The sequence below is a fragment of the Zosterops lateralis genome (assembly GCF_965231275.1).
Source record: "Zosterops lateralis genome assembly, chromosome: 26".
Classification (NCBI taxonomy): domain Eukaryota; kingdom Metazoa; phylum Chordata; class Aves; order Passeriformes; family Zosteropidae; genus Zosterops; species Zosterops lateralis.
In genome coordinates this window covers 4,217,145-4,244,317 of record NC_139786.1, presented here as the reverse complement: position 1 = coordinate 4,244,317, position 27,173 = coordinate 4,217,145, and the positions used below count along the sequence as shown (strand labels likewise).

Sequence of the window (27,173 nt, the reverse complement as noted above, 5' to 3'; positions counted from 1 at the left end):
TTTCCTTGGAAAACACGATAATCCGCAGCAGCAGCAGCAGCAGCAGGAAAAGCGCCTCGAGGAGCGCGCTGGTTCCTCCTCTCCTCCCTCCCTCCTTCCTCCCCGGCGTTGGCGGCTCTGCGCCCACCCGGGGAACTCCTTCCCTCTGCCCCTGGGGAAGGTGATGATCCAAAACATCCCCGCTTTTCTTTTCCCGGCGGGCGGATGGAAACCTGCGGGCAGAGGGAGCGATTGAGGGAAAGGAGGGGGCACGTTTGGAGTCCCCCCCTCCCATCCCTGCTGCTCCTTCCACCATCCCAAGGTGGAAAATCCCCCTGGGGTTGGGCTCTGTGCGGGCAGCGCTGATTTTCAGAGTGGATTTGGGTTTAATTTCGGTTTTAACTCAGGGGAAGCCCGTCCAGGACTTGCCCAGAGCTCATCCAGAGCTCCAGAGCCAGGCTGGAGCAGGGAAAAGGCTCCGGAGCCAGATTGCAGGGAGAGGTTCTTTGGGATCTGGGTGTTCTGTGCCGGCAGAGCTGATTTTCGGTGTGGATTTGGGTTTAATTCCGGATTTTACTCATCGGTAACAGCACAGGAAACCCTTTCAGAATCTGTGCAGAACTCATCCAGAGCTCCAGAGCCAGGCTGGAGCAGGGAAAAGGCTCCGGAGCAGGGAAAGGTTCCCCTGGGGTTGGGTTCTGTGCAGGCAGCGCTGATTTTTGGCGTGGATTTGGGTTTTATTCTGGGTTTTACTCAGTGGTAGCAGCACAGGGAGCCCGTCCAGGACCTGCCCAGAGCTCCAGAGCCAGGCTGGAGCAGGGAAAGGCCCCAGAGCCAGGCTGGAGCAGGGAAAGGCCCCAGAGCCAGGCTGGAGCAGGGAAAGGCCCCAGAGCCAGGCTGGAGCAGGGAAAGGGCCCAGAGCAGGCTGAGGTGGCTCGGGCAAGCAGGAATTCAGGTTGGAGGTGGCAGCGGCCGGTTGTGCCCTTAATCTGCGAATCCACTAAAGCTCTTTAATAAAGATTCAAAGTCACCAACTTCTCAATTAAGGGGATGAGGCAGCTCTTGATCCCCGTTTCTGGGTCAGCCGGAGAAAGGCCATTTAAAGAGCTGGGCCGTTCCTTTGATGTTCCCAGGGAATAAACAGCAGGGAATAAACACCTGTGCAGTGCAGGAGGACGGGGAGGCTCGGCCTCCTCCGGGCAGCCCCGAGTCCAAGCCCGCCTGCTCCTGACTCATGGGCTCGTTTTTGGGAGAAAGTGGAGCTGCTGGAGCCCGTCCAGAGGTCACGGAGGTGGCTCAGAGAGCTGGGGAATCTCTGCTCGGAGCCAGGCCGGGAGAGGGAAAGCTCCAGGGAGAGCTCCCAGTGCCTGGAGAGGCTCCGGGAGAGCTGGAGAAGGACAAGGGATGCAGGGACAGGACACAGGGAATGATCCCCACTGCCGGAGGGCAGGGCAGGATGGGATTTGGGGAAGGAATTCTTCCTTGCGAGGCCCTGGGATGGATTTCCAGAGAAGCTGCGGCTGCCCGTGGATCCCCGGCAGTGTCCAGGGCCGGGCTTTGGGAGGTGTCCCTGTTCCCTGCCCGGCTCTGGAGTGAAGAGACCCTCTGGACTCGGCCCATGGGTGGTCCCTGCCCCGCCAGGACCCCCCGGCTCTCCGGGGCTCTTCAAACCCTCTGTTTACCTCAACAGCAGCCGCCTGCACGGGTGTTAATTGCAGGAGCTGGCAAGGCACTAATTAGGGGATAATGAGACGCCTTTTGTGTGTGTGTGTGTGTGTGTGTGTGTGTGTGTGTGTTTGGCAGCCCGGCGACAGACGCCCTGCTCCCAACAGCCCGCGGGCCGGGGATGGGCCGGGGCCCGGGGGGCTCTGTCCGTGATGCTGTCCGTGATCCCGGGCCGTGTCCGTGATCCTGGGCTGTGTTCCTGATCCTGTCTGTGAGATCCTGGGCTGTGTCCATGATCGTGGGCCATGTCTGTGATCCCGGGCCGTGTCCGTGATCCTGGGCTGTGTTCCTGATCCTGTCCGTGATCCTGTCTGTGAGATCCTGGGCTGTGTCCATGATCCTGGGCCGTGTCTGTGATCCTGGGCCGTGTCCGTGATCCCCCCGTGCCATGTCCATGACCCTCCCAATCCCATATCCACAACCCTGTGCCGTGTCCGTGATCCTGGGCTGTGTCTGTGATCCCTCCATGCCGTGTTCGTGACTCTCCCAATCCTGTATCCGTAATTCCCGAGCCGTTTCCATGATCCTGAGCCATGTCCATGATCCCCCCATGGCGTGTCCATGTTCCCCCCATGGCGTGTCTGTAATTCCCATGGGATGTCCATGATCCTGGGCCCTGACCCTCCCACGCTGTGTCCATAACCCCTGTGCCATGTCCATAATTCCCGCGCTGTGTCCATGATCCCCCCCACTTTGTTTCCATGTTTCCCATGTCCGTGATCCCCCCATGCTGTGTCCGTGATCCTGGGCTGTGTCCATGACCCTCCCAATCCTGTATCCACAATTCCTGTGCTGTGTCCGTGATCCTGGGCTGTGTTCCTGATCCTGTCCCTGATCCTGTCCGTGATCCTGTCTGTGATCCCCCCACACTGTGTCCATGATCCTGAGCCGTGATCCTGAGCCGTGTCCGTGATCCTGGGCTGTGTCTGTGCTCCCCCCATGCTGTGTCCATGACCCTCCCAATCCCGTATCCACAATTCCCGTGCCGTGTCCATGATCCCTCCGTGCCGTGTCCCCCCAGCCCCTCTCCCCAGCCTCTCCACCTTGGGGGTCTGCCCCAGCCCCAGCCCATCTCCCGGCCCCTCGGTGGCGGCGCAGCTGCTCCCAAACCCCTCGGGAGCCCCTCGGAGCATCCCTTTGTTCCGCGAGCAGGAGGCAGGACCTGCGGGGGGCCACCCCTCCCCATCCCGGCCTCTGGAATTAATCTGGGGGGATCTGTGGCGGTGACCGAGCAGGGAGGAACATCCCTCATCCTCCCGCTGCCGCTGCTGTTGTTCCTCCTCTCCTCCTGCTGCCGCAGCCGCCGGGAACGCGGAGCCGCCGTCCCTCCTCTCCCAGCTCTCCTTATGTAATGCCGGCGGCTCGGGGACACCCGGGCCTGGATGTCGCAGCCAGGTGACAAAATAATAATAAAAAAAACAACAGGGATGTGGCAGGATTTCTCTAGGAGAAATCAGGACATTCCTCTCCATGTACAGCCAGGGTGGGAGCAGAGCTGCGAGGGGTTTGGAGAGACCCCCAGGAGGGTTTGGAGAGACCCTCAAAAAAGGTTTTGGGGGTCCAGGAGGGTTTGGAGAGTTTCCTCAGGAGGATCTTGGAGGCCCAGGAGGGTTTGGAGAGACCCCCAGGAGGGTTTGGAGAGATCCTCAGGAGGGGACTGGAGGTTCAGGAGGGTTTGGAGAGACTCCCAAGAGGGTTTTGGAGGTTTAGGAGGATTTGGAGAGATGTCCAGGAGGATTTTGGATGTTCAGGACTGTTTGGAGGGACCCCCAGGAGGGTTTTGAGGTCCAGGAGGGTCTCGAGGGACCCCCAGGAGGGTTTTGGAGATCCAGCAGCATTTGGGGAGACCCCTAAGAGGGGGTTGAAGATCCAAGAGGGTCTTGAGGGACCCCCAGGAGGGGGTTGGAGGTCCCAGAGGGCTTGGAGAGACCTCAGGAGACTTTTGGAGGTTCAGAATCATTTAGAGGGATCCTCAGGAAAGTTTTTGAGGTTTAGGAGGGTTTGGGGAGACATCCAGGAGGGGTTTTGGAGGTCCAGGAGCTTTTGGAAGGATGCCCAGGAGGGTTTTGGAGGCCCAGGAGGGTTTGGAGAGACCCCCAGAAAGGTTTTGGAGTGCCAGGAGGGTTTGGAGAAGCACCCAGGAGGGGTTTGAAGGTCCAGGACTGTTTGGAGAGACCCTCAGGAGAGTTTTGAAGATCCAGGACCTTTTGGGGAGACAGCCAGAAGGGTTTTGGAGGTCCAGGACCCCTCACGGTGGGCACTGAGCGGGGGATGAGCTGCTGGCCATCCATGGGGACAGGCCCGGGGACAATCATGGCCAGGCAGTCCCCGGTGGCCCGGGTGTCTCCGTGGGGCTGTCCCGGAGCCCCGGGGATGCCGGAGGAACAGCCGGGACCGGTCGGGCCGCCCCGGCCGCCTCCCCGCCCTGCCCGGCCGGTCCCGCGGGGCCGCACGAGGAGGAGGAGGAGGAGGAGGGGGATGAAGGAGGAGCTCCGAGCCCGGCCCCGCTGCCCGGAGCTGCCGCACGCCCGGGGGGCCCCGGGGGCCGGGGGAGGGTGAGGAAGGGCTGCAGGGGAGGATGAGGAGGGGCTGGGTGCTGGAAGTGCATCCCAGCCTGGGAAATCCCATCCCTCGGCGGCCTCACACCCACAGCCAGGGCTGGGCACAGGGAGGGCTGGGAGGGACCCCCAGGAGGGGTTTGGAGGTCCAAGAGGGCTTGGAGAGACTCCCAGGGGGATTTTGGAGGTCCAGGAGGGTTTGGAGAAACCCCCAGGAGGGATTTGGAGGTCCAGAACCATTTGGAGGGACACCAAGGAACCTAGAACCTAAAACCATTTGGAGGTCCAAGAGGGCTTGGAGAGACTCCCAGGAGGATTTTGGTGTTCCAGAAGGGTTTAGAGGGATGCCCAGGAGGATTTTGGAGGTCCAAGAGGGTTTGGAGAGAACCCAAAGAGGATTTTGGAGGTCTAGAACCATTTGGAGGGACCCCAAGGAGGGTTTTGGTGATCCAGGACTATTTGGAGAGACCCTCGTGAGGATTTTGGAGGTCCAAAAGGACTTGGAGAGACTCCCAGGGGGTTTTGGAAGTCCAGGACCCTTCACAGTGGATGAGGAGCTGGTGATCCTTGGGGACAGACAGGGCTGGGGACAGACAGGGCTGGGGACAGACAGGGCTGGGGACAGACAGGGGCTGGGCACTCCAGGGGCTCCGGGGGGTGGCGGGGACAGCCCCGGGCAGTGCTCGATGTCACTCAGCGCCCTCATTCTCCACTCCCTGTGCCTCATCCTGTCCTCTTCCTCCTCCTCCTCCTCCTCCTCCTCCTCCGGGTACGGGAGGTGAACCCCACCAGCTTTTTGGGGATCCACTTCCAGACACAGAAAACCCTTTTGGGAATGGCCGGGCCGTGACTTTCTGTGCATCCCCCGGACAGGGCAGGGCTGGAGCTGAGCAGCCTCAGCATCCCCACATCCCTCTGTCCCTTTTCACCCCGTCCCTTGTCCCCGTGTCCCCATGTCCCCGTGTGGCCGGGGCTCAGGGGGCAGCAGGACCCTCCCAAATTCCCGCCCCGATGGACTGGAAGTGATTTTCCAGCCTTTTTGTGTTGGGCAGGATGTGAGCAGGCGATGGGAGCCTCGGGGCCCAGAAGGCTCGGCCGGGGCAGAGCAGGAGACACAAATCTCCCTCTTCTCCCTGGGGGATCTTTTCATCCTTCTTTTCCATGGGAGATTTTTTTTTTCTTTCCCTCTTCCATGGGGGATTTTTTTTTTTTTTTCTCTCCCTCTTCCATTGGAGATTTTTTTTTTTCTCCCTTTTCCATGGGGGATTTTTTTCATCCTCTTTTCCATAGGGGAGATTTTTTTTTCTCCCTCCTTTCCATGGGGCAATTTTATGGAGGATTTTTTTTCTCCTTCTTTTGCATGGGGGAGTTTTTCCTCCTTCTTTTCCATTTTTTTTTTTTTCTCTCTCTTTTCTAGGGGGGATTTTTTTCTCTCCCTCTTCCATGGAAGAGTTTTTGTCTTTTCCATGGGGGATTTTTTTCTCTCTTCCATGGGAGATTTTTTTCTCTCTCTTCCATGGGGGATTTTTTTCTCCCTCTTTTCCAGGGGGGGATCTTTTCCTCCTTCTTTTCCACGGGGGAATTTTTTCTCTTCCCCTTCCAAGGAGGATTTTTTTCCTCCCTCTTCTCCATGGAGGATCTTTTTCTCCCTCCTTTCCCCTGGGGAGATTTTTCTCCCTCTTTTCCATGGGGGAGTTTTCCCTCCTTCTTTTCCATGAGGGATTTTTTTCTCCTTCTTTTCCAAGGGGGATTTTTTTCCTCTCTCTTTTCCAGGGGGGATTTTTTCTCCCTCTTTTACAGTTGTTTTTTTTTTTTTTTTTTTTTTTTTTTTTTTTTTTTTTCTCTCCTTCTTCCATGGAGTATTTTTTTCTCCCTCTTTTCCACGGAAGATTTTTCCCCACTCTTTCGCCTGGGGGAATTTTTTCTCTCTCTCTTCCATTTTTTTTTTTTTTTTTCCTCTTTTCTACATGGGATTTTCCCCTCCTCCTTCCCCGCGTTGTTCCTAAACGCCTGTTTTGTGGCTGTGCAAACCCGGTGACCTTTCCCGGGGCCGCCCGGGGCTGCGGCTGCTCTCCTGTCACCTCCATCAGGGGATTCGGGGATTCGGTGCCATCTCCGGGCCCGGGGGCTGCGGAGCTCAGCTGCGACGGCGGTGATGAGCCCAGAGCTCTCCTTCCTCCCTCCTCCTCCTCCTCTCCCTCCCCTGTGCCCCGAGGTGCCACCAGCGCGTCCTGTCCCTGTTCCCTGTCCCCCATCCCCTGTCCCCATCCCTGTCCCCCCATCCCCTGTCCCCCATCCCTGTCCCCATCCCTGTCCCCCCATCCCCTGTCCCCCATCCCCTGTCCCTGTCCCCTGTCCCCATTGCCATCCCCACCCCCTGTCTCTTTCCCCGTCCCCTGTCCCCTGTCCCTGTCCCCCATCCCCTGTCCCCCTGTCCCCCTGTCCCCCATCCCCTCTCCCCTGTCCCCCCGTCCCCCTGTCCCTGTCCCCCTGTCCCTGTCTCCATCCCTGTCCCCTGTCTCTGTCCCCGTCCCCTGTCCCCCTGTCCCTGTCCTCTGTCCTCGTCCCCCTGTCTCTGTCCCCTGTTCCCTGTCCCTTTCCCTGTCCCTGTCTCCATCACTATCCCTGTCCTCGTCCCCTGTCCCCGTCCCTCTGTCCCCTGTCCCCGTCCCCGTGTCCCTGTCCCTGTCCCTTGGAGGGACCCCCAGGGGGGTTTTGGAGGTCTGGGACCATTTGGAGGGATCCCAGGAGGGTTTGGAGAGATCCCCAGGAGGGTCTTGGAGGTCCCAGAGGGGTTGGAGAGACCCCCGGGAGGGTTTTGGAGGTCCAGGACCATTTGGAGAGACCCTCAAGAGGGTTTTAGAGGTTCAGGATCCTTTAGAGGATCTCCAGGAGGGTTTTGGAGGTCCAAGAGGGTTTGGAGGGACCCCAAGAAGGTTCTGGAGGTCCAGAATCATTTGTAGGGACCTTCAGGAGGATCTAGGAGGTCCAGAAGTGTTTGGAGAGACCCCAGGAGGATCTTGGAGGTCCAGGAGAGTTTAGAGTGACTCCCATGAGGGTTTGGGAGGCTCAGGACAGTTTGGGGGGTCTCTCCTGGCGGGCTCCCCTCGCCCACTGCCCCAGGCTCGCCCCAGACGGGCAGGGCCCTCAGCAATGTGATTTATGGGGTTAAAGCCCCTGCCCTCTGCAGCCAGCGGCCCCCGGGTTTGGGGTGTCCGAGCGGGGCTGGCAGTGTCACCCCGGCCCAGGGGACACCCCAGGGGACACCCAGCCCCAGCCCCAGCCCCGGGGGCAGCAGGCCCGGGAGGGGCAGCACAAACCCCATTCCCATGGGATCATCCCGCTGGGACAGGCGCTGTGGGATTGGGGCGCCGCCCACCCGGGCAGAACCGGGTGATTTTGGGGTGCAGGGAGGGAGTTCTGGGGGCAGAATCCACACCCTAAACCAGGGAAACTGAGGCACGGAGCCAGTCCAGTGGGAATCAGGGCCGGTGACCTTGCGTTGGGTGTCCCACCCCTGCTCCAGGGACCTCCTGAGGATTTTTATTTTTAATTATTTATTTAATTTTATTTTCTATTTTTTATTTATTTATGAATTTTTAATTTATTTTTATTTTTCTAATTTTTATTTATTTTAATTTCCAATTTTAATTTTATTTATTATTTATTTTAATTTTATTTATTTATTTTAATTATATTTATATTTATATTTATATTTATATTTATATTTATATTTATATTTATATTTATATTTATATTATTTTTCTTTATTTTTATTTTTTAATTTTTTTAAAAAATAATTTTTATTTTTATTTTTATTTTTATTTTTATTTTTTGGGAGGGTGTGGGATGTGTGCTCCTGCTCCCTCGCACGCGCTCACCCAGCAGCCCCATTTCCCGCCGGGGTTTGGGCGTTGCCATCCCGTAATTAGCCGGTAATTGCTCTCTAATGAGGCGGCAATCAAAGCGCTTCAGAGCGCTTCCCCCGCCCCGGGCCGGCACCCCGGGCTGCTCCGGGGGCTGCGACACCTCCGGGAGAGGCTTTGGGGACATCGGGACAGAGGGGTGGCTCGGTGGGTGGCGCTGGGGACAGCGAGTGTCCCCCCCACTTGTCCCCACAGTGTCCCCCCCAATATCTTCCCAGTTGTCCCTGCAGTGTCCCCCCAATGTCCCCCCAATGTCCCCCCAATGTCCCCCCAGCTGTCCCCACAGTGTCCCCGCGGTGTCCCTGCAGTCTCCTCCCAGTGTCCCCGCAGTGTCCCCCTACTTGTCCCCTTCAATGTCCCCCCCAGTTGTCCCCACAGTGTCCCCCAATATCTTCTCAGTTGTCCCCATGGTGTCCCCCCAGTGTCCTCGCAGTGTCCCCACAGTGTCCCCGTGGTGTACCCCCAATGTCTCTGCAGTGTCCCCTCAGTATCTCCCCGGTGTCCCTGCAGTGTCGCTGTGGTGTCTCCCCGGTGTCCCCCCAGTGTTCCCCCGGTGTCCCTGCAGTGTCGCTGTGGTGTCTCCCCGGTGTCCCCGTGGTGTCCCCGTGTCCCCCTGGCGCTGTGCCCTGCCTGCTCTGGGCGCTGTCACTGCCCCGGGGATTTCCTCGGCCTCACCCCGGCTTGTCCCCGCTGGTGGTGTCACCTCGCTGTGGGAGTGTCACCCCACTGGCAGCGTCACCTCTCTGGAGGTGTCACCCTGTGTGGCAAGGTCACCTCGTTGGTAGTGTCACCCCTCTGGCACTGCCACCTCGCTGGCAGTGTCACCTCTCTGGTGGTGTCACCTTGCCGTGGCAGGGTCACCTCACTGCAGCAGTGTCACCTCTCTGGTCGTGTCACCTCGCCGTGGCAGGGTCATGTCGCTGGCAGTGTCACCCCGCTGGAGGTGTCACTTTGCTGTGGTAAGGTCACCCCACTGGTGGTGTCACCGTGCTGGCAGTGTCACCTCGCTGTGACAGTGCCACTCCTCTGGTGGTGTCACCTCACTGCGACAGGATCACCTCCCTGGTGGTGCCACTCCACCGTGGCAGTGTCACCCCCCTATGGCAGTGTCCCATGGCTCCCAGCCATTCCTGCTGTGGCAGTGCCACTGCACTGTGGCAGGGTCACCTCACTAGTGGTGTCACCTCTCTGTGGCAATGTCCCCTCACTGGTGGTGCCACTCCTCTGGTGGTGTCACCTTGCTGCGGCAGGGTCACCTTGCTGGTGATGTCACTGCTCTGGTGGTGTCACCCCACCGTGGCAGTGTCCCACGGCTCCCAGACACTCCTGCTGTGGCAGTGCCACTGCACTGTGGCAGGGTCACCTCACTGGCAGTGTCACCTCACTGGCAGTGTCACTTCTCTGTGGCACTGTCCCCTCGCTGGCGATGCCACTCCTCTGGCTGTGCCACCCTGCTGTGGCAGTGTCACCCCTCTGGCAGTTTCACTCTCTGTGGCAGTGTCACCCCCCTGTCGCAGTGTCACCCCCCTGTGGCAGTGTCATCCCTCTGGCAGTGTCACCCTGCTGGCAGTGTCACCCCCCCTGTGGCAGTGTCACCACTCTGGCTGTATCACCCTGCTGTGACAGGATCACCCCTCTGGCAGTGTCACCCCTCTGGCGGTGTCACCCCTCTGGCGGTGTCACCCCTCTGGCACTGTCCCCTTTTACCTGCCCCGCTCTGCCCCGGAGGAAAAGCCCCCCCATGGCAGCCCCGTGTCCCCGCAGTGCCACCACCCGTGTCCCCACTGCTGTCCCTTGGTGCCACCCTCTGCTCCATCCCAGGCCTCGCGCTGGGTGAGCACCGGCTGTTCACAGCCCGACAGGCAAACCCCACTCCTGGGGGGACTTCTGGGGTTTGTTTTGGTGTTTTTTTTTTTTTTTTTTTTTTCCCTTTAATTCTCTGATTTAGCCAGGCCGGCTCTGCTGGGGACACCCAGGGGCGGGCAGATCCCTTGGGGACATCCCGGGAGTGGCACCGAGGGTGTCACCACACCCCACCGAGAATAGGGTGGGCACCGGGGCTCGGTGCAGCTTTTGGGGTGACCCCCGGAGCCGTTTGCCCCTCCTTGGGCTGTTTCTCTCCTCTTTCCCGGGGAACCCGAGGAGGAGGAGGAGGAGGAGGAGGAGGAGGAGGAGGAGGAGGAGGAAGGCTCAGGTGTGTCCCAGGTGAGCCCCGCGTGCCCCCTCCGCTCTCTCAGGTTTGTTTTCCTGGGCTCACCTTTCAGCTCGGCTGAGCAGCGATGATGATTTGCAATTCCAGTTTGGTTTTGTTCTGTTTTTGTTTTTCTTTTTAAGGCGGCCGGGCTGGGTGTGCCCCCCCGCGGTGCTGTCAGGGGAGCCCTGACACACTATTTGCTTTGCTCTGTGATTTATTTCTTATTTGTTTAGAGATATTTTTATGTTTTTTTGGGGGGGTTTAATTTATTTTTCCCCTTTCCCCTGAATCGACGCTTTGTGTGGGAAACAACCGGTGCAAGTTTTAAAGCTCGTCCAAGCCAGATGTTGATGGGGGGAGAGTTTTTGGGGGGTGCTGAACCCCTCAGCCTTGGGGGGCGCGGGGCTGGAGGAAAGGTTTGCTGATAGCGCTGGGGCTGCCCGGCCTTATCTCATCCCCACCTTATCTCCAGACATGTCGCGCTGCTGATAAGCGGGACCTTGGGTTCAGCCTCGGGCTGCAGAGGGGCGGGGGATGCTCCGTGCGTGGCTCCAGGGGGGTCCTGAACCCCCCCAAAAATGGGGTTGGGAGTGCGGGGATCCCCCCAAAATCTCGGTGTGGGGTTGGGGTGACGGAGGAGCTCCTGAGAAAGTGGAGGCTGAGCCTTTCCCGATATGGATGGGGCAGGAATTTGGGGCTGGGAATGGTGTGGGGGGTTGGCTCAGTCCTTTCTTCTCTTTAAGCCAAAGAAACTGAAGAAAAAATTCGTATTTGGGGTGAATGGGATGATTGTGCGTTCAAAACACTCAAGGAGAGGCAATTTCTCCTCCAGATCTCTCTCCGTGCTGGCAGGAGCCCCAGACCCTGCTGGGGGTTCTGTGCTACATCCTCGGGGATTTGGGGCTGCAGGAGGGTGATTTTGGGATAGCTGGAAAGTGGTTTTGGGTGCTGGAAAGTGATTTTGGGATAGCTGGAGGGTGATTTTGGGTGAGGAGGGTGATTTTGGGAGCAGGAAGGTGGCCTTGGGTGCTGGGAGGTGATTTTGGGGTTGCAAGAAGCTGATTCTGGAGTTGCTAGAAGGTGATTTTGGGAGCAGGAAGGTGGCCTTGGGTGCAGGAAGCTGATTTTGGGAGCTGCAAAGGGGAGATTTTCACACCCAGGACACGCTGGGTGCTGTCCCCAAGTGCCACAACCCTCGGGGTGTCCCTGGGGGACAAAACCCCCTCCCGAAGCCACCTCCCCCCACTCAATCCCACCTCCCCAGACCTCCCCCAGAACACCTTTGGATGACGCTGAGGGTCAGGGCGCTGCACTGGGGGTTGTCCCCGCGGCCCGCAGGCTCTGGGGACAGCTGGTGGCCGGGCCCGGGTGGCAGAGGGTGGCCCGGGCCGGGGCAGGGAGCTCGGGGAGCAGCAGTAAACACGCCGGGATTGCTGCAGCGCCCCGGGGCCGCTTGTGCAACCGGGGCGGGGAGTTGGCTCCCGACACCTCTGCTGCAGAATTCCAGCCGGGAACAGGAGCTGCCCCTTCCCAAAACTCCATCCCGCAGCACCGAGTGGTCCCCACGGCGCAGCTTCGCTTTCTCCAGGGGTTCCCTTTTCCCAGGGATGATTCCTGAGGTTCCCAGGGGTGATTCCCAGGGTTCCCTTTTCCCAGGGAGGATTCCTGAGGTTCCCAGGGGTGATTCCCGGGGTTCCCTTTTCCCAGGGATGATTCCTGAGGTTCCCAGGGGTGATTCCCGGGGTTCCCTTTTCCCAGGGAGGATTCCTGAGGTTCCCAGGGGTGATTCCCGGGGTTCCCTTTTCCCAGGGAGTATTCCCAGGGTTCCCTTTTCCCAGGGAGGATTCTCAGGATGATCCATCCCCGTGTCCCCGAGCTGGAGCAGCTCCAGCCCAGCCTCACCCCAAGGTATGTGGCAGTCCCGGTTTTTTTGGGGAGCTGAGCCTGAAGAATTGGGAAAAAAAAAACAAACAAACAAAAAAAAACAAACCAAAAAAACAAGGGCAGGGTTTTGTCCTCTGGAGGGTTTTGTCCCGATGAGGGAAGGGCAGGAAGTCCTCCCACACAAGGAAGTGCCACAGTGGGGGCACAAGTCCCATGGTGGCACAAGAAAGTCGTGCAGTGGCACCAGGAAGTCCCACAGTGGTGGCACAAGTCCTGTGGTGGCACAAGGAAGTCGTGCAGTGGTGGCACCAGTCCCAGGGTGGCACCAGGAAGTCCCACAGTGGCACAAGAAAGTCCCACAGTGGTGGCACAAATCCTGGGGTGGCACAAGAAAATCGTGCAGTGGTGGCACCAGTCCCATGGTGGCACCAGGAAGTCCCACAGTGGTGACAAAAGTCCCACAGTCCTACAGTGGTGGCACAAGGAAGTCCCACAGTGGTGGCACCAGTCCCACGGTGGCACAAGGAAGTCGTGCCATGTGTGGCACGGTGTGGCCCCGTCCTGGCCACCGTGTCCCCACCCAAGGGAGGGTCCCCTCAGGGTGTCACCGGGCACCCTCTGCCCTTGTCACCCCCGTGGTGTCACCGCTGGGGAAGGGGACATTTCTCACGGCCACAGGTGCGCCGTCTGCTGAACCCCTCCCACCTGTTGTTTTTTTAATTATTATTTTTTATTTTATTTTTGGTTTTTGGTTTTTTTTTTTTTTTTTTTGAGGCTAAACCCCGCGTTTTTCCTTAATCGCTTCCCCCACACCGTTTATCCCCCCGTGTCCACCGGGGAGTCCCGACCCTTTCCCAAATCCCAAATCCCAAAACCCCGGGGCGCTCTGTGGGGCTGGAGCGCACCTGAAGCACCACCCCAAAAGCAGCGAGAGGCTCCACCTCGAGCTTCCAGCGGCCCGGGGGAGGGCAGGGCTGGCCACACGGAGCTCGGGCAGCGTCCCTGTCGTGGCTGTCGCCGTCGCTGTCGCAGCGGGAGGGGCCGTGACAGAGTCAGTGGTGTTTCTATAGGAAGGAGCCGAGCCGCGGCTTCGGGTTTCAACCCTCATTTATCAGCTCCTGCCGCCTCCCGGAGGCCACCGAGGCTTTTTTCCCGTCCCTTTCCCCGCCATCCCGGGCTCGGCTGTGCCCCCCCGGCACCTGCAGCAGGTAACTGGAGAGGCTGCGGGCGCTCCGGCCGCGATGGGGTTAAACCGGGATGGAGGAAAACTCCGAGGGATGGAGGTGTTAAAGAGGTTTGAGCCGAAAATGGTGTTTGGAGCAGCTCCTGGGGAGGGGACACAACCCGCGATGTCACACGGGGATATTTTCCAGCACGGTTGGGATTCTCCTGGAGATTCCCGGCTCAAATCTCCTGCAAGTTTCAAACCAGCCGGTTCGGGCTCTGCCGGGGGTTAACCCCGAGCCGAGCCGGAGCTGCGGGGAAGGTGTGGCTGGATGGGCTGGCACGGCCTGAGCGGGGCACAGCAGCCGGTGCCTGCCCGGGGCTCTGCTGCCAGAACCCGGGAATTCTGCCCGGGTCGGGGGATCCTGCCCGGCTTTGGGGGGATCCTGCCTGGTTTTGGGGGATCCTGGCCGGATTTGGAGGATCCTGCCTGGTTTTGGGGGATCCTGGCCGGATTTGGAGGATCCTGCCTGGCTTTGGGAGGGTCTTGCCCAGATTTGGGGGATCCTGCCCGGCTTTGGGGGGTCCTGGCCAAATTTGGAGGATCCTGCATGGCTTGGGGGGGTCTTGTCTGGCTTTGGGGGGGATCTTGTTCAGCTTTAGGGGATCCTGCCCGGCTTTGGGGGATCCTGCCTGGTTTTGGGGGATCCTGGCCGGATTTGGAGGATCCTGCCCAGTTTTGGGGGGGGTCTTGTCCGGCTTTGGGGGGATCTTGTCCAGCTTTAGGGGATCCTGCCTGGTTTTGGGGGATCCTGCCCGGTTTGGGGGGATCCTGCCCAGTTTTGGGGGAATCCTGGCCAGATTTGGAGGGATCCTGCCCAGTTTGGGGGGATCCTGCCTGGCTGAGGATGGTTTTCCCTGGTTCTCTTGTGGGGGCTCTCCCAGGCTGAAGCAACCCTGAGGGAGCTGGCTGGGATTCTCCTGATGGATCCTCCTGGAGATTCCAGCTCAAATCTCCTGGAAGTGCTGCTTCAAATCACCTGGGAGAGACCCCGCTGTGTCTCCCGCTTTGTTCTCTTTAAAGGGATGTTTTAGGATGGGCCCTGTCACACTTCCCAGTGTTTTTCTGGAGCCTGGAACAGTCCCTTCCTCCCCACATTCCAGTGGCAGGTGCCTCAGCTCCTGTTTGGCAACAGCGTGTTGGTGTGCTGGGTTTTCCCTGGCCTGCTGTGGGATTTGGGATTGTTGTGCTGGGTTTTCCCTGGCCTGCTGTGGGATTTGGGATTGTTGTGCTGGGTTTTCCCTGGCCTGATGTGGGATTTGGAATAGCTGTCGTGAGATTTCCCTGGCCTGCTGTGAGATGTGGGATAACCATGGTAGGATTTCCCTGGCCTGTTGTGGGATTTGGGATTGTTATGCTGTGTTTTCTCTGTCCTGCTGTGGGATGTGGGATTGTTGTGCTGGGTTTTTCCTGGCCTGTTGATGGATGTGGGGTGGCTGTGGTGGGATTCCCCTGGCCCATTGTGGGATTTGGGATTGTTGTGCTGGGTTTTCTCTGTCCTGCTGTGGGATGTGGGATGTCTGTGGGATGTGGGATGCCTGTGGTTCCCACCCCATGGCTCCCAGCCATCCCGGGGATGCCCAGGGCTGGGAATGAACTCTCCAGCACCGGCAGGGGCGGGTTTGGAGCTCAGCTGGGTCCCAGCTCCATCCTGTCCGTCCTTCCTGGGGCTGGTCTGCGCTGCTGGGGCAGGAAAAGGTCAGGGGGGAAAGGCACCGGGGCAGGCGGAGGGCACAGATGGCTCCTCCCTCCTGCTCTCCTGAGGAGCTTTGGGATCACATTCCCTCCCTTCCCGCTGCTCCTGGCTCAGGCTGGGCTGGGGGACGGCGGTTCCCATCACATGGAACAACATCCCTGATCCAAACCCGGGGAAAACGGGAACCAGGGAGCCACAGGCACCTGTGTGAGTGACCCCCCCCACCTGTGTGAGTGACCCCCACCTGTGTGAGTGACCCCCCAACTGTATGAGTGACCCCCCCACCTCTGTGAGTGACCCCCACCTGCAGAGTGACCCCCCACCTGTGTGAGTGACCCCCCCACCTGTGGGAGTGACCCCCCCCACCTCTGTGAGTGACCCCCTCCTGCAGAGTGACCCCCCACCTGTGTGAGTGACCCCCACCTGTGTGAGTGACCCCCCACCTGTGTGAGTGACCTCCACCTGCAGAGTGACCTCCACCTGCAGAGTGACCCCCACCTGTGTGAGTGACCCCCCCCTGCAGAGTGACCCCCCCACCTGTGTGAGTGACCCCCCACCTGTGTGAGTGACCCCCCACCTGTGTGAGTGACCCCCACCTGTGTGAGTGACCCCCCCCTGCAGAGTGACCCCCACCTGTGTGAGTGACCCCCCACCTGTGTGAGTGACCCCCCACCTGCAGAGTGACCCCCACCTGTGTGAGTGACCCCCCACCTGCAGAGTGACCCTCACCTGTGTGTGACCCCCCCACCTGCAGAGTGACCCCCACCTGTGTGAGTGACCCCCCACCTGTGTGAGTGACCCCCCACCTGCAGAGTGACTCCCCCACCTGCAGAGTGACCCCCACCTGTGTGAGGGACTCCCACCTGCAGAGTGACCCTCACCTGTATGAGGGATCCCTCACCTGCAGAGGGATCCTCTACAGGCCCAGCTGCTGTTCCCACACGTTTTATCCCAGCTGTGCCCTCTGGAAATGCAGGATGAGCCTCGGGCTCTTCCCAGGGCCCAGCAAACCAGTTCCATCAGTTCCTGCTCTGCTCCAGTTCCCTGGTGCAGCTCCTTGGTCCCACCTGCCCGTGGGGACCCTTGGAGGGATCCTGAGGCACTTTTGGGAGAGATCCTGTGGCATTTTAGGAGAGATCTTGTGGCACTTTTGGGACGGATCCTGTGACCATTCCAAGGTGAGGGTCCTGTGACCATCCCAAGTGAGAATCCTGAGACATTTTTGGAGGGACCCTGTGACATTTTGGGAGGGATCTTGGACATCCTTGGAGGGATCCTGTGGCACTTTTGGAAAGGATCCTGTGGGCATCCCAAGGGGGGGACCCTGTGACATTTTTGGAGGGATCCTGAGTATTTTTGAAGGGATCCTCTGACCATCCCAAGGACCATCCCAGGCTGCTCCGCCTCCCCCACAGGCAGCGCCGAGGGCTCTCCCCGGGCTGGGTCTGGGGCTGGGGCTGGCTTTCCCGTCCTTCCAGCTCCCCTCCCGGATCCCGAGGCTGCTCCTCCCCGCGTTTGTTCCTGGGGGAGAAGGAAACAGAGAGGGGGGAACCGGCCCGGGGCTCTGCCCCAATGGGATTTCTGGGAAGCGCCTGGAACCCTCCCCATTCCCAACTGGGAAAACATCCCACGGTGACTAAACTCCTTCACTCTGGGCCCCGCAGAGCCCAGCCCGCCCTGGCGGTGCGGAGGTGGCGCTGGGAGGGGACAAAGCGACACGGCCGGGGCTGTTTGGTGACACTGAGGTGTGTCCTTGTCCCCGCGCCGCCTGCGACACTCCCAGGGTTTGGTTGGCTGTTTGCGGGGCGGGCTTCAACTCTCTCTATTTGGTTTTTTTTTTTTTTTTTTTTTTTTTTTTTTTTTTTTTTTTTTTTCCTCCCAGAAGATTCCTGGTTTTTCCTCCCCGGGGCTGCTCCGGGCTTGGGGCGATAACGAGGAATGAGCTGTGATTCACCGGGAAAAGCCGTTCCCGGCCGTCCCACGGGCACAGCGGGGCGTGGTGGGCTGGAGGTGACAATAAATCGGGGCTGTGACATCCCAGGGCAGCGAGGGAAGGGCAGAGATTCCCCCCGGGATGTCCCAAGGGGTGGCACCTCTGCAGAGCCACAGGAAATCCCGGCAAAGGCTGCAGGTCCTGAGGGATCCTGGCATTTCAGGAGCACCGAGTGTGGCTTTTAAAATATTTTTTTTTGCTCAGGACAAACCTGATTTGAAGGACTTTTGGTTCTTTTGGAGGTCGGTGAGGCAGGGACGCGCCTGTTTTTCGGAGGGGGCTGCCCTGGCATCACCCATGAGGCCCAGCCACTCTTCCCAGGGGCTCAGGAATGGTTTTGTCCACCCTGAGCGTTTCCTGCCGCCCTGGCCGCGATCCCGGGGCCGTGGGATGTGCCACAGATGGATTTGGGGCCACCGAGGCCGGCCCGGAGCTCGGTGCCTTGCACAACCCTGTTCCCAGCCCCCAGCTGGGGGATCAAACCTAAAAAAAGGAGAATTTCCCCATTCACACCCAGCCCGACCCAAGGGATGTGTGGCACCGCACCAAGGAGCCAACTGGGACACCAGGGGAGGTGACAAAGCTGCCCACGGTGACAAGTTTGCTGTGTCACCGCAGCCAATCCCGGCTTTGGGATCCTGCCCGGCATCCAGAAATCTCCTGGCACCTTCCCAGGCTCCCGCTCCGGCAGGTGTGGGGCTCGGGCTATGCCAGGAATGTGCCGAATGTGTCGGGGCTTGACTGCGGGAGGTCGGGATGAATCACCCGGGGCTCTGGCAGAGCTGCGGCTCCCGGGCTGGGGCAGAGCCAGAGGCTCCAAACCCCGCCGGGAATTGGGATCCTCTGGTGGCAGCAGGGAGGTGACAACTGGAGCTGTCCGTGCCCCTCTTGTGGCCCTGAGGTGACGTGTTTGTGGACCCCAAACCCCGCCGGGAATTGGGATCTCCTGGTGGCAGCAGGGAGGTGACAGCTGGAGCTGCCCGTGCCCCTCTTGCCGCCCTGTTTGTGGCTTTGTGGGTTTTGGGAGATCCGGCGGTGGAAAATTGGGGAATTTGTCAAAAAAAAAAAAAAAAAAACATCAAGAGGTTCCACAGGGAGCGGCACGAGCTGGTGGAGCCCAGAATGGGGCTCACCCTGCAGCCTGTCCCGGCGGGCTGGAGGGGGAATGGCAGCGCCAGGATCTGCAGAGCCTCGGGAATCATTGCAGGGAGAAGGGGGATGTTTAATTTCACCCCCTCCTGCACCCCCTGAGTGCTGGAGCGGGAATATCAGCTCCAGGATCTGTGGAGCCTCAGGAATCACTTCTGGACTGCTGGGAGCAGGGGGATGCTCCATTTCACCCCTCCCAGAACCCCCTGAGTGCTGGGGTGGGAATATCAGCTCCAGGATCTGTGGAGCCTCAGGAATCACTGCTGGGAACAGGGGGATGCTTCATTTCAGCCCCTTCACCCCCTGAGTGCTGGGGTGGGAATATCAGCTCCAGGATCTGCAGAGCCTCGGGAATCATTGCAGGGAGCAGGGGGATGTTTAATTTCACCCCTCCCAGAACCCCCTGAGTGCTGGGGTGGGAATATCAGCTCCTGGGTTTGCAAAGCCTCGGGAATCACTGCTCGGAGGAAGGGGATGCTCCTTTTCACCCCCTGTACCCCCTGAGTGCTGGAGCAGGACTGGCAGCTCCAGGATCTGCAGAGCCTCAGGAATCACTGCTGGGAGGAGGAGGATGCTCCATTCCAGCCCCTCCACCCCCTGAGCGCTCCCAACTCCAGCTGCTCACAAGGACTTTGTGGTTTTCTATCCCGAGTGGGGGAAATGACAATTCCCAAAGCGCGGGGAGCCGAACCGAGCCCCACATCCGCAGGCCCCTATCGGCTGCAGGGCCCGGCCGGGTTTGAGGCCGTTTAGTGGGATTTGGAGCCGTGATTGGAGCCGTCCCGCGGCCGCCCTGGCCGCAGCCCGCGGGGTGGTGCCGTGCAGATGTTTGTCCAAGGATATTTGTGATCATTCCAGCCCGGACGCCCCCGGCGCTGCAGCTGGGGCTGGACAGGGGTGAAATCCCCGCCGGCGGGAGGAGGGAGCGGTGCTGTGAGTACCTCCAGAGCCCTGGGGACACGGGACAGCGCCGGGGGACAGCCATGGGGACCCTCCCCGAGGGGACCCGGCGTGAGGCGCCCTGGGGACAGAAGCGCCGGGTCCCCAGGTGCCACCGCGCCGCGGGGACAGCGCGGGGAGGCGGCGATGGCGCGGCCCGGGTTAATCATTCAACCCTCGGCAGGTTGGGGAACAGCCAAGAGCGCGGCGGGGGCGGGGGGAGGTGACAGGGACATCTGTCCCCTCCGGCTCAGGGACAGCGCTCCTGCTCCTCCTCCTCCTCCAGCCCCCTCTCCACGGGGATGCAGGTGCCCATCCCCATGGTCCCGGGGGACCCCCGGCATGGCGGGGAGGGGACAGGGACACGGTGACAGCCCCGAGGGGCGGCTGAGCGGGAGCCGAGCTGGCCCCCGGCGCGGCTGAGGGAGCCAAGAGGCGCAGCTGGGCTGGAAACACGGCGGGATAAAGTTACAGCCATTGATGTTCCTTGGAAAAGCTGAGAAAGGGGGGAAAGGGAGCTCCGGGAGCAGCTCCTGCCCCTCGGCACCGAGCCCGGCCTGGGGACAGCACTGAGCCCGGCCTGGGGACAGCACCGAGCCCGGCCCGGGGACAGCACCGAGCCCGGCCCGGGGACAGCACCGAGCCCGGCCCGGGGACAGCACTGAGCCCGGCCCGGGGACAGCACTGAGCCCGGCCCGGGGACAGCACCGAGCCCGGCCCGGGGACAGCACCGAGCCCGGCCCGGGGACAGCACCGAGCCCGGCCTGGGGACAGCGGCGACCTCAGCGGCCGCCACCGCCGTGTGGCACCTGGGGCTGTTCTCAAGGTGGGGGGACACGCCCAGGACACCTCAGGAGCGGCTGCGGGTCCCTGGGGGTGCGGAGCCCCTCGGGAACCCCTTTCCCTGCTGGTCCCGCGGTGGCTCTGCCGTGTCGCGCTGCCACCAAAGGCTCTTCAGCCGCAGCGAGGGATGGCTCCCCGCGCCCCGCCCGGAGCCGAGGGGGTTAACCCGGCGGCAGCTGCGGCGGCTGTTAATGATTGATACCCCTGACGGTCTCCACGGGCTCGGGAAGGGAAATCATCCCCCGGCCGGTGCGGGAGAGACACCGGCGGGGCCAGCGGGCGGAGGGGACGCGCGGCGACACCGGTGAGTGCGCGCCGTGTCCGGGTGTGTGTCAGCGGCCGTGTCACACCCGCCTGGACCTGTCACACCCGCCTGGACCTGTCACACCCGCCTGGACGTGTCACACGGGCTCTGAACGTGTCACACGGAGCCCGCCATGGCACTCGTGGGCCATTGTCTGCGGCCAGTGCCACCAGCAGCAGCCCCGGGGGTGGTGACAGGCTGAGGTGGCAGGAGCAGCAGGCCAGGCACGGCACGGCACGGCTCGGTCAGGACCCGGCTGTGATGGTGGAGCCGCACGGCTCGGGCAGGTGCCGGGGATTTGTCCCAGAGGGATTTTCTCAGCTCTGCTGCCGTAATCCCCCGAGCTGACCTGGCCGGGGAGGGGCTGGGGCCGCGCTCCTTTGGTGCCAGGGATGGCTGGGGACAGGAATTCCCGGCCATGGAAGAGACTCAGAGAGCTCAGCGAGGGTTCAAACCCTCCACGGGCCAGTCCGGGTGGCTGCTCGGAGGTTGCATTGGGAATGGTGGCGCTGGGTTGGGAATTGTGTCTCCAGCTGGGAATGGTGGCACTGGGTTGGGAATGGTGGCTCCAGATGGGAATGGAGACTCTGGATTGGGAATGTTGGCTCTGGGTTGGGAATTGTGTCTCCAGCTGGGAATAGTGGCCCTGGGTGGGAATAATGGCTCTGGGTTGACAATGGTGGCTCCAGGTGGGAATGCTGGCACTGGCTGGGAATGGCGGCTCCAGATGGGAATGGTGGCTCTGGGCTGGGAATTGTGTCTCCAGATGGGAATGGTGGGTCTGGCTGGGAACGGCAGCTCCGGGAGCCCAGTGACCCCCGGCACAAGGGACTGGGGCTCTGTCCTCACGAGGGGACAATGGAGTGACATCAGAGCTGCCAGGGCATGGCCTGTCACCCGCTCTGCCCCGATCTGGGGCTGTCACCCCCAGTCCCGGGCTGTCACCTCAATCCCGGGCTGTCACCCCAGTCCCGGGTGTCACCCCAATCCCGGGCTGTCACCTCAATCTCGGGCTGTCACCCCCAGTCCCGGGCTGTCACCCCCAATCCCGGACTGTCACCCCCAATCCCGGGCTGTCACCCCAGTCCCGGCCTGTCACCCCCAGTCCCGGGTGTCACCCCCAATCCCGGGCTGTCACCCCAGTCCCGGGCTGTCCAATCCCGCACTGTCACCCCAGTCCCGGCCTGTCACCCCAATCCCGGACTGTCACCCCCAGTCCCGGCCTGTCACCCCCAGTCCCGGACTGTTACCCCCAATCCCGGGCTGTCACCCCAATCCCGGACTGTCACCCCCAGTCCCGGACTGTCACCCCCAATCCCGGCTGTCACCCCCAATCCCGGGCTGTCACCCCAGTCCCGGCCTGTCACCCCCAATCCCGGGCTGTCACCCCAGTCCCGGGCTGTCACCGTCCCCGCTGTCCCCCCAGGGCTGGGGATGCTGCAGCCGCCCCAGGCCCCGGCAGCAGCAGCAGCAGCAGCAGGAGCGGCGGCGGCTCCCCTTGGCCCGCAGCCCCCGTGGGCCGTGCCTGCCATGGAGCCGGCGTTTCCAGGGAGATAAAACACAAACTCCCGGTTTTGTTTTGTTTTTTTCTCCCTGCTTTTTGTGCTTCTCCCCGACCCCAGCTGGCGCGGCAGAGGGGGACTCGCCCTCCCCGCCGCCGCCGGCCTCGCTGGCTGCCAGCAGCCGCTTTGTTCTCTGGAAATCCCCGGCCTTTCCCCGCGCTCCGGGGCCATCCATCCATCCATCCCACCGCCAAAGCCGGGATGTCCCCGTGTGACGCTGCCGGTGTCGCACGCGGTCCGGGGGTGCGCGGGAGCTGCCGGCCCGCCCTGCCCGAGGACTTTGGCCGCTTCCCGGGGGGAGCAGCCCGGCCCCCGCCCCCGCCCCCGCCCGGCGCGGCTCCCACGGGAAAAACCGGCACCGAGCTGCTGGCCAGCGGGAAAGGGCGGCCCGGGGACGGCTTTGGGGTCTGACTGCTTCTAGGATGGTGTTCGGGGTCTGAGTGGCCCTGAGGTGGTTTTGGGGTCTGGGTGGTTCCAGGATGGTTTTTGGGATCTGAGTTGCCCTGAGATGGTTTTTGGGGTCTGGGTGGTTCTGGGATAGTTTTTGAGGTCTCAGTGGCCCCAGGATGGTTTTTGGGGTCTAGGTAGCTCTGGGATCGTTTCTGGGGTTTAGGTGACCCTGGGATGGTTTTGAGGTCTGGGTGGTCCTGGAGTGGTGTATGGGGTCTGAGTGGCTCTGGGATGGCTTTGGGGTCTGAGTGGCTCTGGGATGGCTTTGGGGTCTGAGTGGCTCTGGGATGGCTTTGGGGTCTGGGTGACCCTAGGATGGTTTTTGAGGTCTGAGTGGGATTCATTCTCCAGGAGTGGGGTTCATTCTCCAATGGCAGGATTCACTGTCCAGCAGTAGAATTCATTCTCTGGGAGTGGGATTCATTGTCCAGGAGTGGGATTTGTTCTCCAGGAGTGGGATTCATTGTCCAGGAGTGTGATTCATTCTCTGGGGGTGGGATTCATTGTCCAGGAGTGTGATTCATTCTCTGGGGGTGGGATTCATGTCCTGCAGGGCTGTGCTGCCCCTGACCCCAGCCCTGAGGGACACAGGGCCGGAATTGCTGGCTCAGCTGGACGGAGGGGCCGGGATTAGGGCTGGGATGGGACTGTGGAGCAGAGCCGTGCTGGGAGCAGCAGGATCTGCCAGGAGCTCCTCAGGGATGGGCCGGAGGGAGCCTCAGCCTGTGGCCATCCACACCTGGATTTGGAGCACCCACAAACCACTTTATTCCCATTTATTTATCATGCTGCAAATCCCACCAGCACTGGGATTGATGGGGGAATGGTTTGGTGATCCCTGGCCAGGCACAGGGGGGTTTCCTGCTGTTCTCCATCCCACTTTTCCCTCCATCTCCTCCATCTCCTGCCCTCTCCCAGGGCTGCCATGGGTTGGGATGGGCTGGGATGGGCTGGGATGGGCCCGTGTGGAGATGCTGGAGCAGCCGAGCTGCCAGGCCCTCCCAGGGAATTTAATTCCATTTATTTCTTTAACCCCTGCATAATGGACCCAGAGTGCCGAGTATCCCTGAGAGGGTATTTTTGTGCTTTATAATCAGTTTTTTTCCCCACCCTGGGCTCCTCTGCAGAGCGGGACTCAGCAGTTTGTCCTCGCTGCTCCGAGGGTGGAATGTCCCCTTGGTGGGGACCGTGGGTGACAGGGTGACCCCAGTCCCCTCCCGTGGGTGCTGAGAGCTGCAGTTCCCGGGGAGAACAGGATTCCCGAGGGCTGCGGCGTCAGGAGAGGGATGTGGCTCAGGAGGAGGGGGAGAGGTGAAGGAAGGGTTGGAAAAATACGGGAAGAAGGCAGGGAGGGAGGCAGGGGGGAGGGAGGGAAGCGCGCAGGGCGTGTTTGGCCGGGAGCCACACCAGCCCCGTCCCTGGACGCCGGGAACATGGAAAACCTTTGGATGGAGGGATGTTATGGCCACTGTGGGGGGAGTTTGGCTGTGTCCACCCCCTGCCCTGCCCCAGCCTCATCCCGGCGTGGGGACCCCTCTGTCCCTGCCCTTCCCGAGCCGTGGGACAGTGATGGCTCTGGGATTGGGACTGGGGCGTGGGAGGAGGCAGCAGTTGGATCCCGGAGCTGTTTGGGATGGGGTTTGCCCGTGGTGAGGCTCCCACGGAGCTGGCGGGGCTGGTGGGGACAGCGGGGTCACAGTCCCTGTCCCCATCCTGCTTTGTTCGGGATTTAGGGAGTCCGGGAATGGCCGTGGATTGGGAACGGTTCCCGTTAGCTCTGGGGTGCTGGGGGGGCCACTGCTCCCCTCACCCGCTCCCCCTGCAGGCACCGAGCCCAGGTGAGGGCTGGTGGCAGGGGACAGCTCCCTCCTGTCACCGTGTCACCGTGTCACCGTGTCACCTGCTCCTCCCCAGCTGGAGCAGCGTCAGCTCTCTGGGGGACTCAGCTCCAGCCTCTGGGGGTCTCTAGGGACAGGGGTGGCACTCACGGAGTGCTGGGGACAGGGGGTGGCACTCACAGAGTGCTGGGGGCTCTGGGGACCCTTGGGGACAGGGGTGGCACTCACAGGGTGCTGGGGACAGGGGGAGACACTCACGGAGTGCTGGCGGCTCTGGGGACCCTTGGGGACAGGGGGTGGCACTCACAGGGTGCTGGGGGCTCTGGGGACCCTTGGGGACAGGGTGTGGCACTCACGGAGTGCTGGTGGCTCTGGGGACCCTTGGGGACAGGGGTGGCACTCACAGGGTGCTGGGGACAGGGGGTGACACTCACAGAGTGCTGGGGACAGGGGGTGGCACTCACAGGGTTTTAGTGGCTCTGGGGACCCTTGGGGACAGGGGTGGCACTCACAGGGTTTTAGTGGCTCTGGGGGCCCTTGGGGACAGGGGGTGGCACTCACAGGGTTTTAGTGGCTCTGGGGACCCTTGGGGACAGGGGTGGCACTCACAGGGTGCTGGGGACAGAGGGTGGCACTCACAGGGTTTTAGTGGCTCTGGGGGCCCTTGGGGACAGGGGGTGGCACTCACAGGGCGCTGATGGCTCTGGGGGTCCTCGGGGACCTGTCCCCACCATGGTCTGTGCTTTGAAGGGCTGGAAAGCCACCACCCCGATGGGCTGAGGGAGGGGACAGGGGGACAGCGGGATTGTCCCTCTGCTCCCCACAAGCTCCAGCTTTGGGAAGGGGGAGGAACAGCAGTGTTGGAAGTTTTACTCCTCAATTATCACATTTATTCCCTTCTCCTGCTCCGTGTGTGTTTGGAGAAGCACGAGGAGGTCCCGAGGGGTTTCTCTGATGTTTATCTCGAGGAGCAGCAGCCACTTGTCCCCCTCAGCTCTCCCAGGAGGTCGTGGGGGAGCTGTTGGCACCCCTGGAGCGTGTCCACGGATCGGACACGGATCATGGATCAGCCACGGCTGTGCCGTGTCCCTGCCCTCCCCCAGACACCAGTGACAGTGACAGAGCCCAGCTGGTGCCAGCACCATGGCACCTGCTCCTGGTCTAAAAAAACCTGGCCTAAAAAACCCTCCTGGTCTAAAAAGCCCAGCCTAAACAAACCCCTCCTGTCTAAAAAAACCCGGCCTAAAAACCCCTCCTGGTCTAAAAAAACCCGGCCTAAAAACCCCTCCTGGTCTAAAAAACCCAGCCTAAACAAACCCCCTGAGCCTGGCACAGCCTCTGTGACACTGACCTAGGGTGACACAGGGTGACACCCCACGTGGAGCCTCCTGTGGCTCTGTCCCTGCTCCTGCCACACTGTCCCCACACTGCTGTCCCCAAAAGTGGCCACAGCCTCCCGTGGCAGGTCCCCTCCCGCCGTGGTGGCCGTGTCACCGGGCCGGCACTGCTGTTGTCACCAAGGAGGGGTGGCACACGCCCGTGGCCGTTGGGGGACCTTGTCCCCGGATCCTTGGCTGGTGGTGAGGGGTGAGTCACTGTGATGGGGACATCAGGGGACAGCAGGGGACAGCCGGGTGTTTGCCACCAGTGCAGGCACTGGAGTGAGGCCGGTGCTGCCCACGGGGGTGTGGGGGAGGTTTGTCCATGGATGTGTCACACCCCGAGTGCCCAGTGCCTGGAAAAGGGGGATTTGGTTTGGATTTGGTTCAGCTTGGATTTGGTTTGAGTTTGGATTTGGTTTAGTTCAGATTTGGTTTAAGTTTGGATTTGGGTTTGGTTTAGATTTGGATTTGGTTGGGTTCAGATTTGATTTGATGTAGTTTGCTTTTGGAATTGGTTTCAGTTTCGATTTGGTTGGGTTTGGATTTGGTTTTGGCTTGGATTTGGTTTCCGTCTGGATTTATTTTGGCCTGGATTTAGTTTGGTCTGACTTCGGTTTGGTTTGCATTCAGTTCGGTTTGGATTTGATTTAGTTTGGATTCAGTTTAGTTCGGATTCAGTTTAGTTTGGATTCAGTTTGGTTTGGATTTCATTTAGTTTGGATTCAGTTTGGTTTAGATTCAGTTCGGTTTGGACTCAATTTGGTTTGGGTTCAGTTTAGTTCAGATTCAGTTTGGTTTGGACTCAGTTCAGTTTGGACTCAGTTCCGTCGGTGCCGCAGCGTTGGCCCGTTCCGGGATGTGCTGGGGTCACTGGTGCCATCCAAGGGACAGCTGGGACATCCCTGGAGTGGTCACAGCGCTGGCCTCACCCCAAAGGGGCACAGTTCACATTTTTGGGAGGGTCCCACGGCGGTCCCGGGTTTTTCCAGAGCTGGGCAGTGACGGGCCGGTCCCAGCGTCCTCCCCGTGCTCCACTTCCTTCTTTGGAGCTTTCTTGGAACTGTCGGCCTCATTCCTTCCCTCCCTCCCTCCTTCCCGAGGGTTTTCCTGCCCGCCCTGCAGGGTTTGGATTCTCTTCCCAAAGCCCAGTGAGTGTGGCTCACCCCAAATCCTGCTCAGCCCGTTCCCAAGGGCTCCCCGGGATTTATTTGGGGTCGCTGATGCTCTGTGGGGTCTGTCCCCACCCCCCGTCGGTGCTTGTGCCCCTCCTGGTCCCCGGGATTCCCTCCGGGTGTCACCTGGAGGGGGGGAACAGCCGCGGGGAGGAGGGGGACACACCCGGGGATGGTTTGGGGACGCACACGGAGATGGTTTGGGGACACTCAGAAATGGTTTGGGGACACCCGAGGATGGTTTAGGCACCCTGGGATGGTTTGGGGACACCCAGGGATGGTTTGGGGACACTTGGGGGCACCCAGGGATGGTTTGGGGACACTCGGGGACGCTTTGGGGACACAAGCAGGGGG

At 60.7% G+C, this 27,173-nt stretch overlaps 2 protein-coding genes and 1 long non-coding RNA gene across 15 annotated transcripts in view; 1 reads left to right on the top strand and 2 right to left on the bottom strand.

Moving 5' to 3' along the window:
* The window catches only part of LOC310919239, a 190,737-nt gene that overhangs the window by 53,176 nt on the left and 110,388 nt on the right, over positions 1-27,173 (bottom strand). The window lies entirely within an intron of this gene.
* Positions 1-27,173, bottom strand: part of SOX13 (SRY-box transcription factor 13) — a 156,009-nt gene that overhangs the window by 26,379 nt on the left and 102,457 nt on the right. The gene's annotated exons all lie outside the window — the stretch shown is intronic.
* PLEKHA6 (pleckstrin homology domain containing A6) overlaps positions 13,323-27,173 on the top strand; it is a 39,722-nt gene continuing 25,871 nt past the window's right edge. For 7 of the 13 annotated variants that reach the window (XM_083878412.1, XM_083878413.1, XM_083878409.1 and 4 more), the window contains exon 1: positions 19,295-19,377. In XM_083878412.1, coding sequence (XP_083734538.1) covers positions 19,313-19,377 — 65 coding nt within the window. In that variant the 5' untranslated portion in view covers positions 19,295-19,312. Of the gene's footprint in view, positions 13,475-19,195; positions 19,263-19,294; positions 19,378-19,510; positions 19,577-20,327; positions 20,416-27,173 lie in introns of those variants that run through there. The other 6 variants (XM_083878404.1, XM_083878403.1, XM_083878414.1 and 3 more) reach the window with 6 other exon arrangements.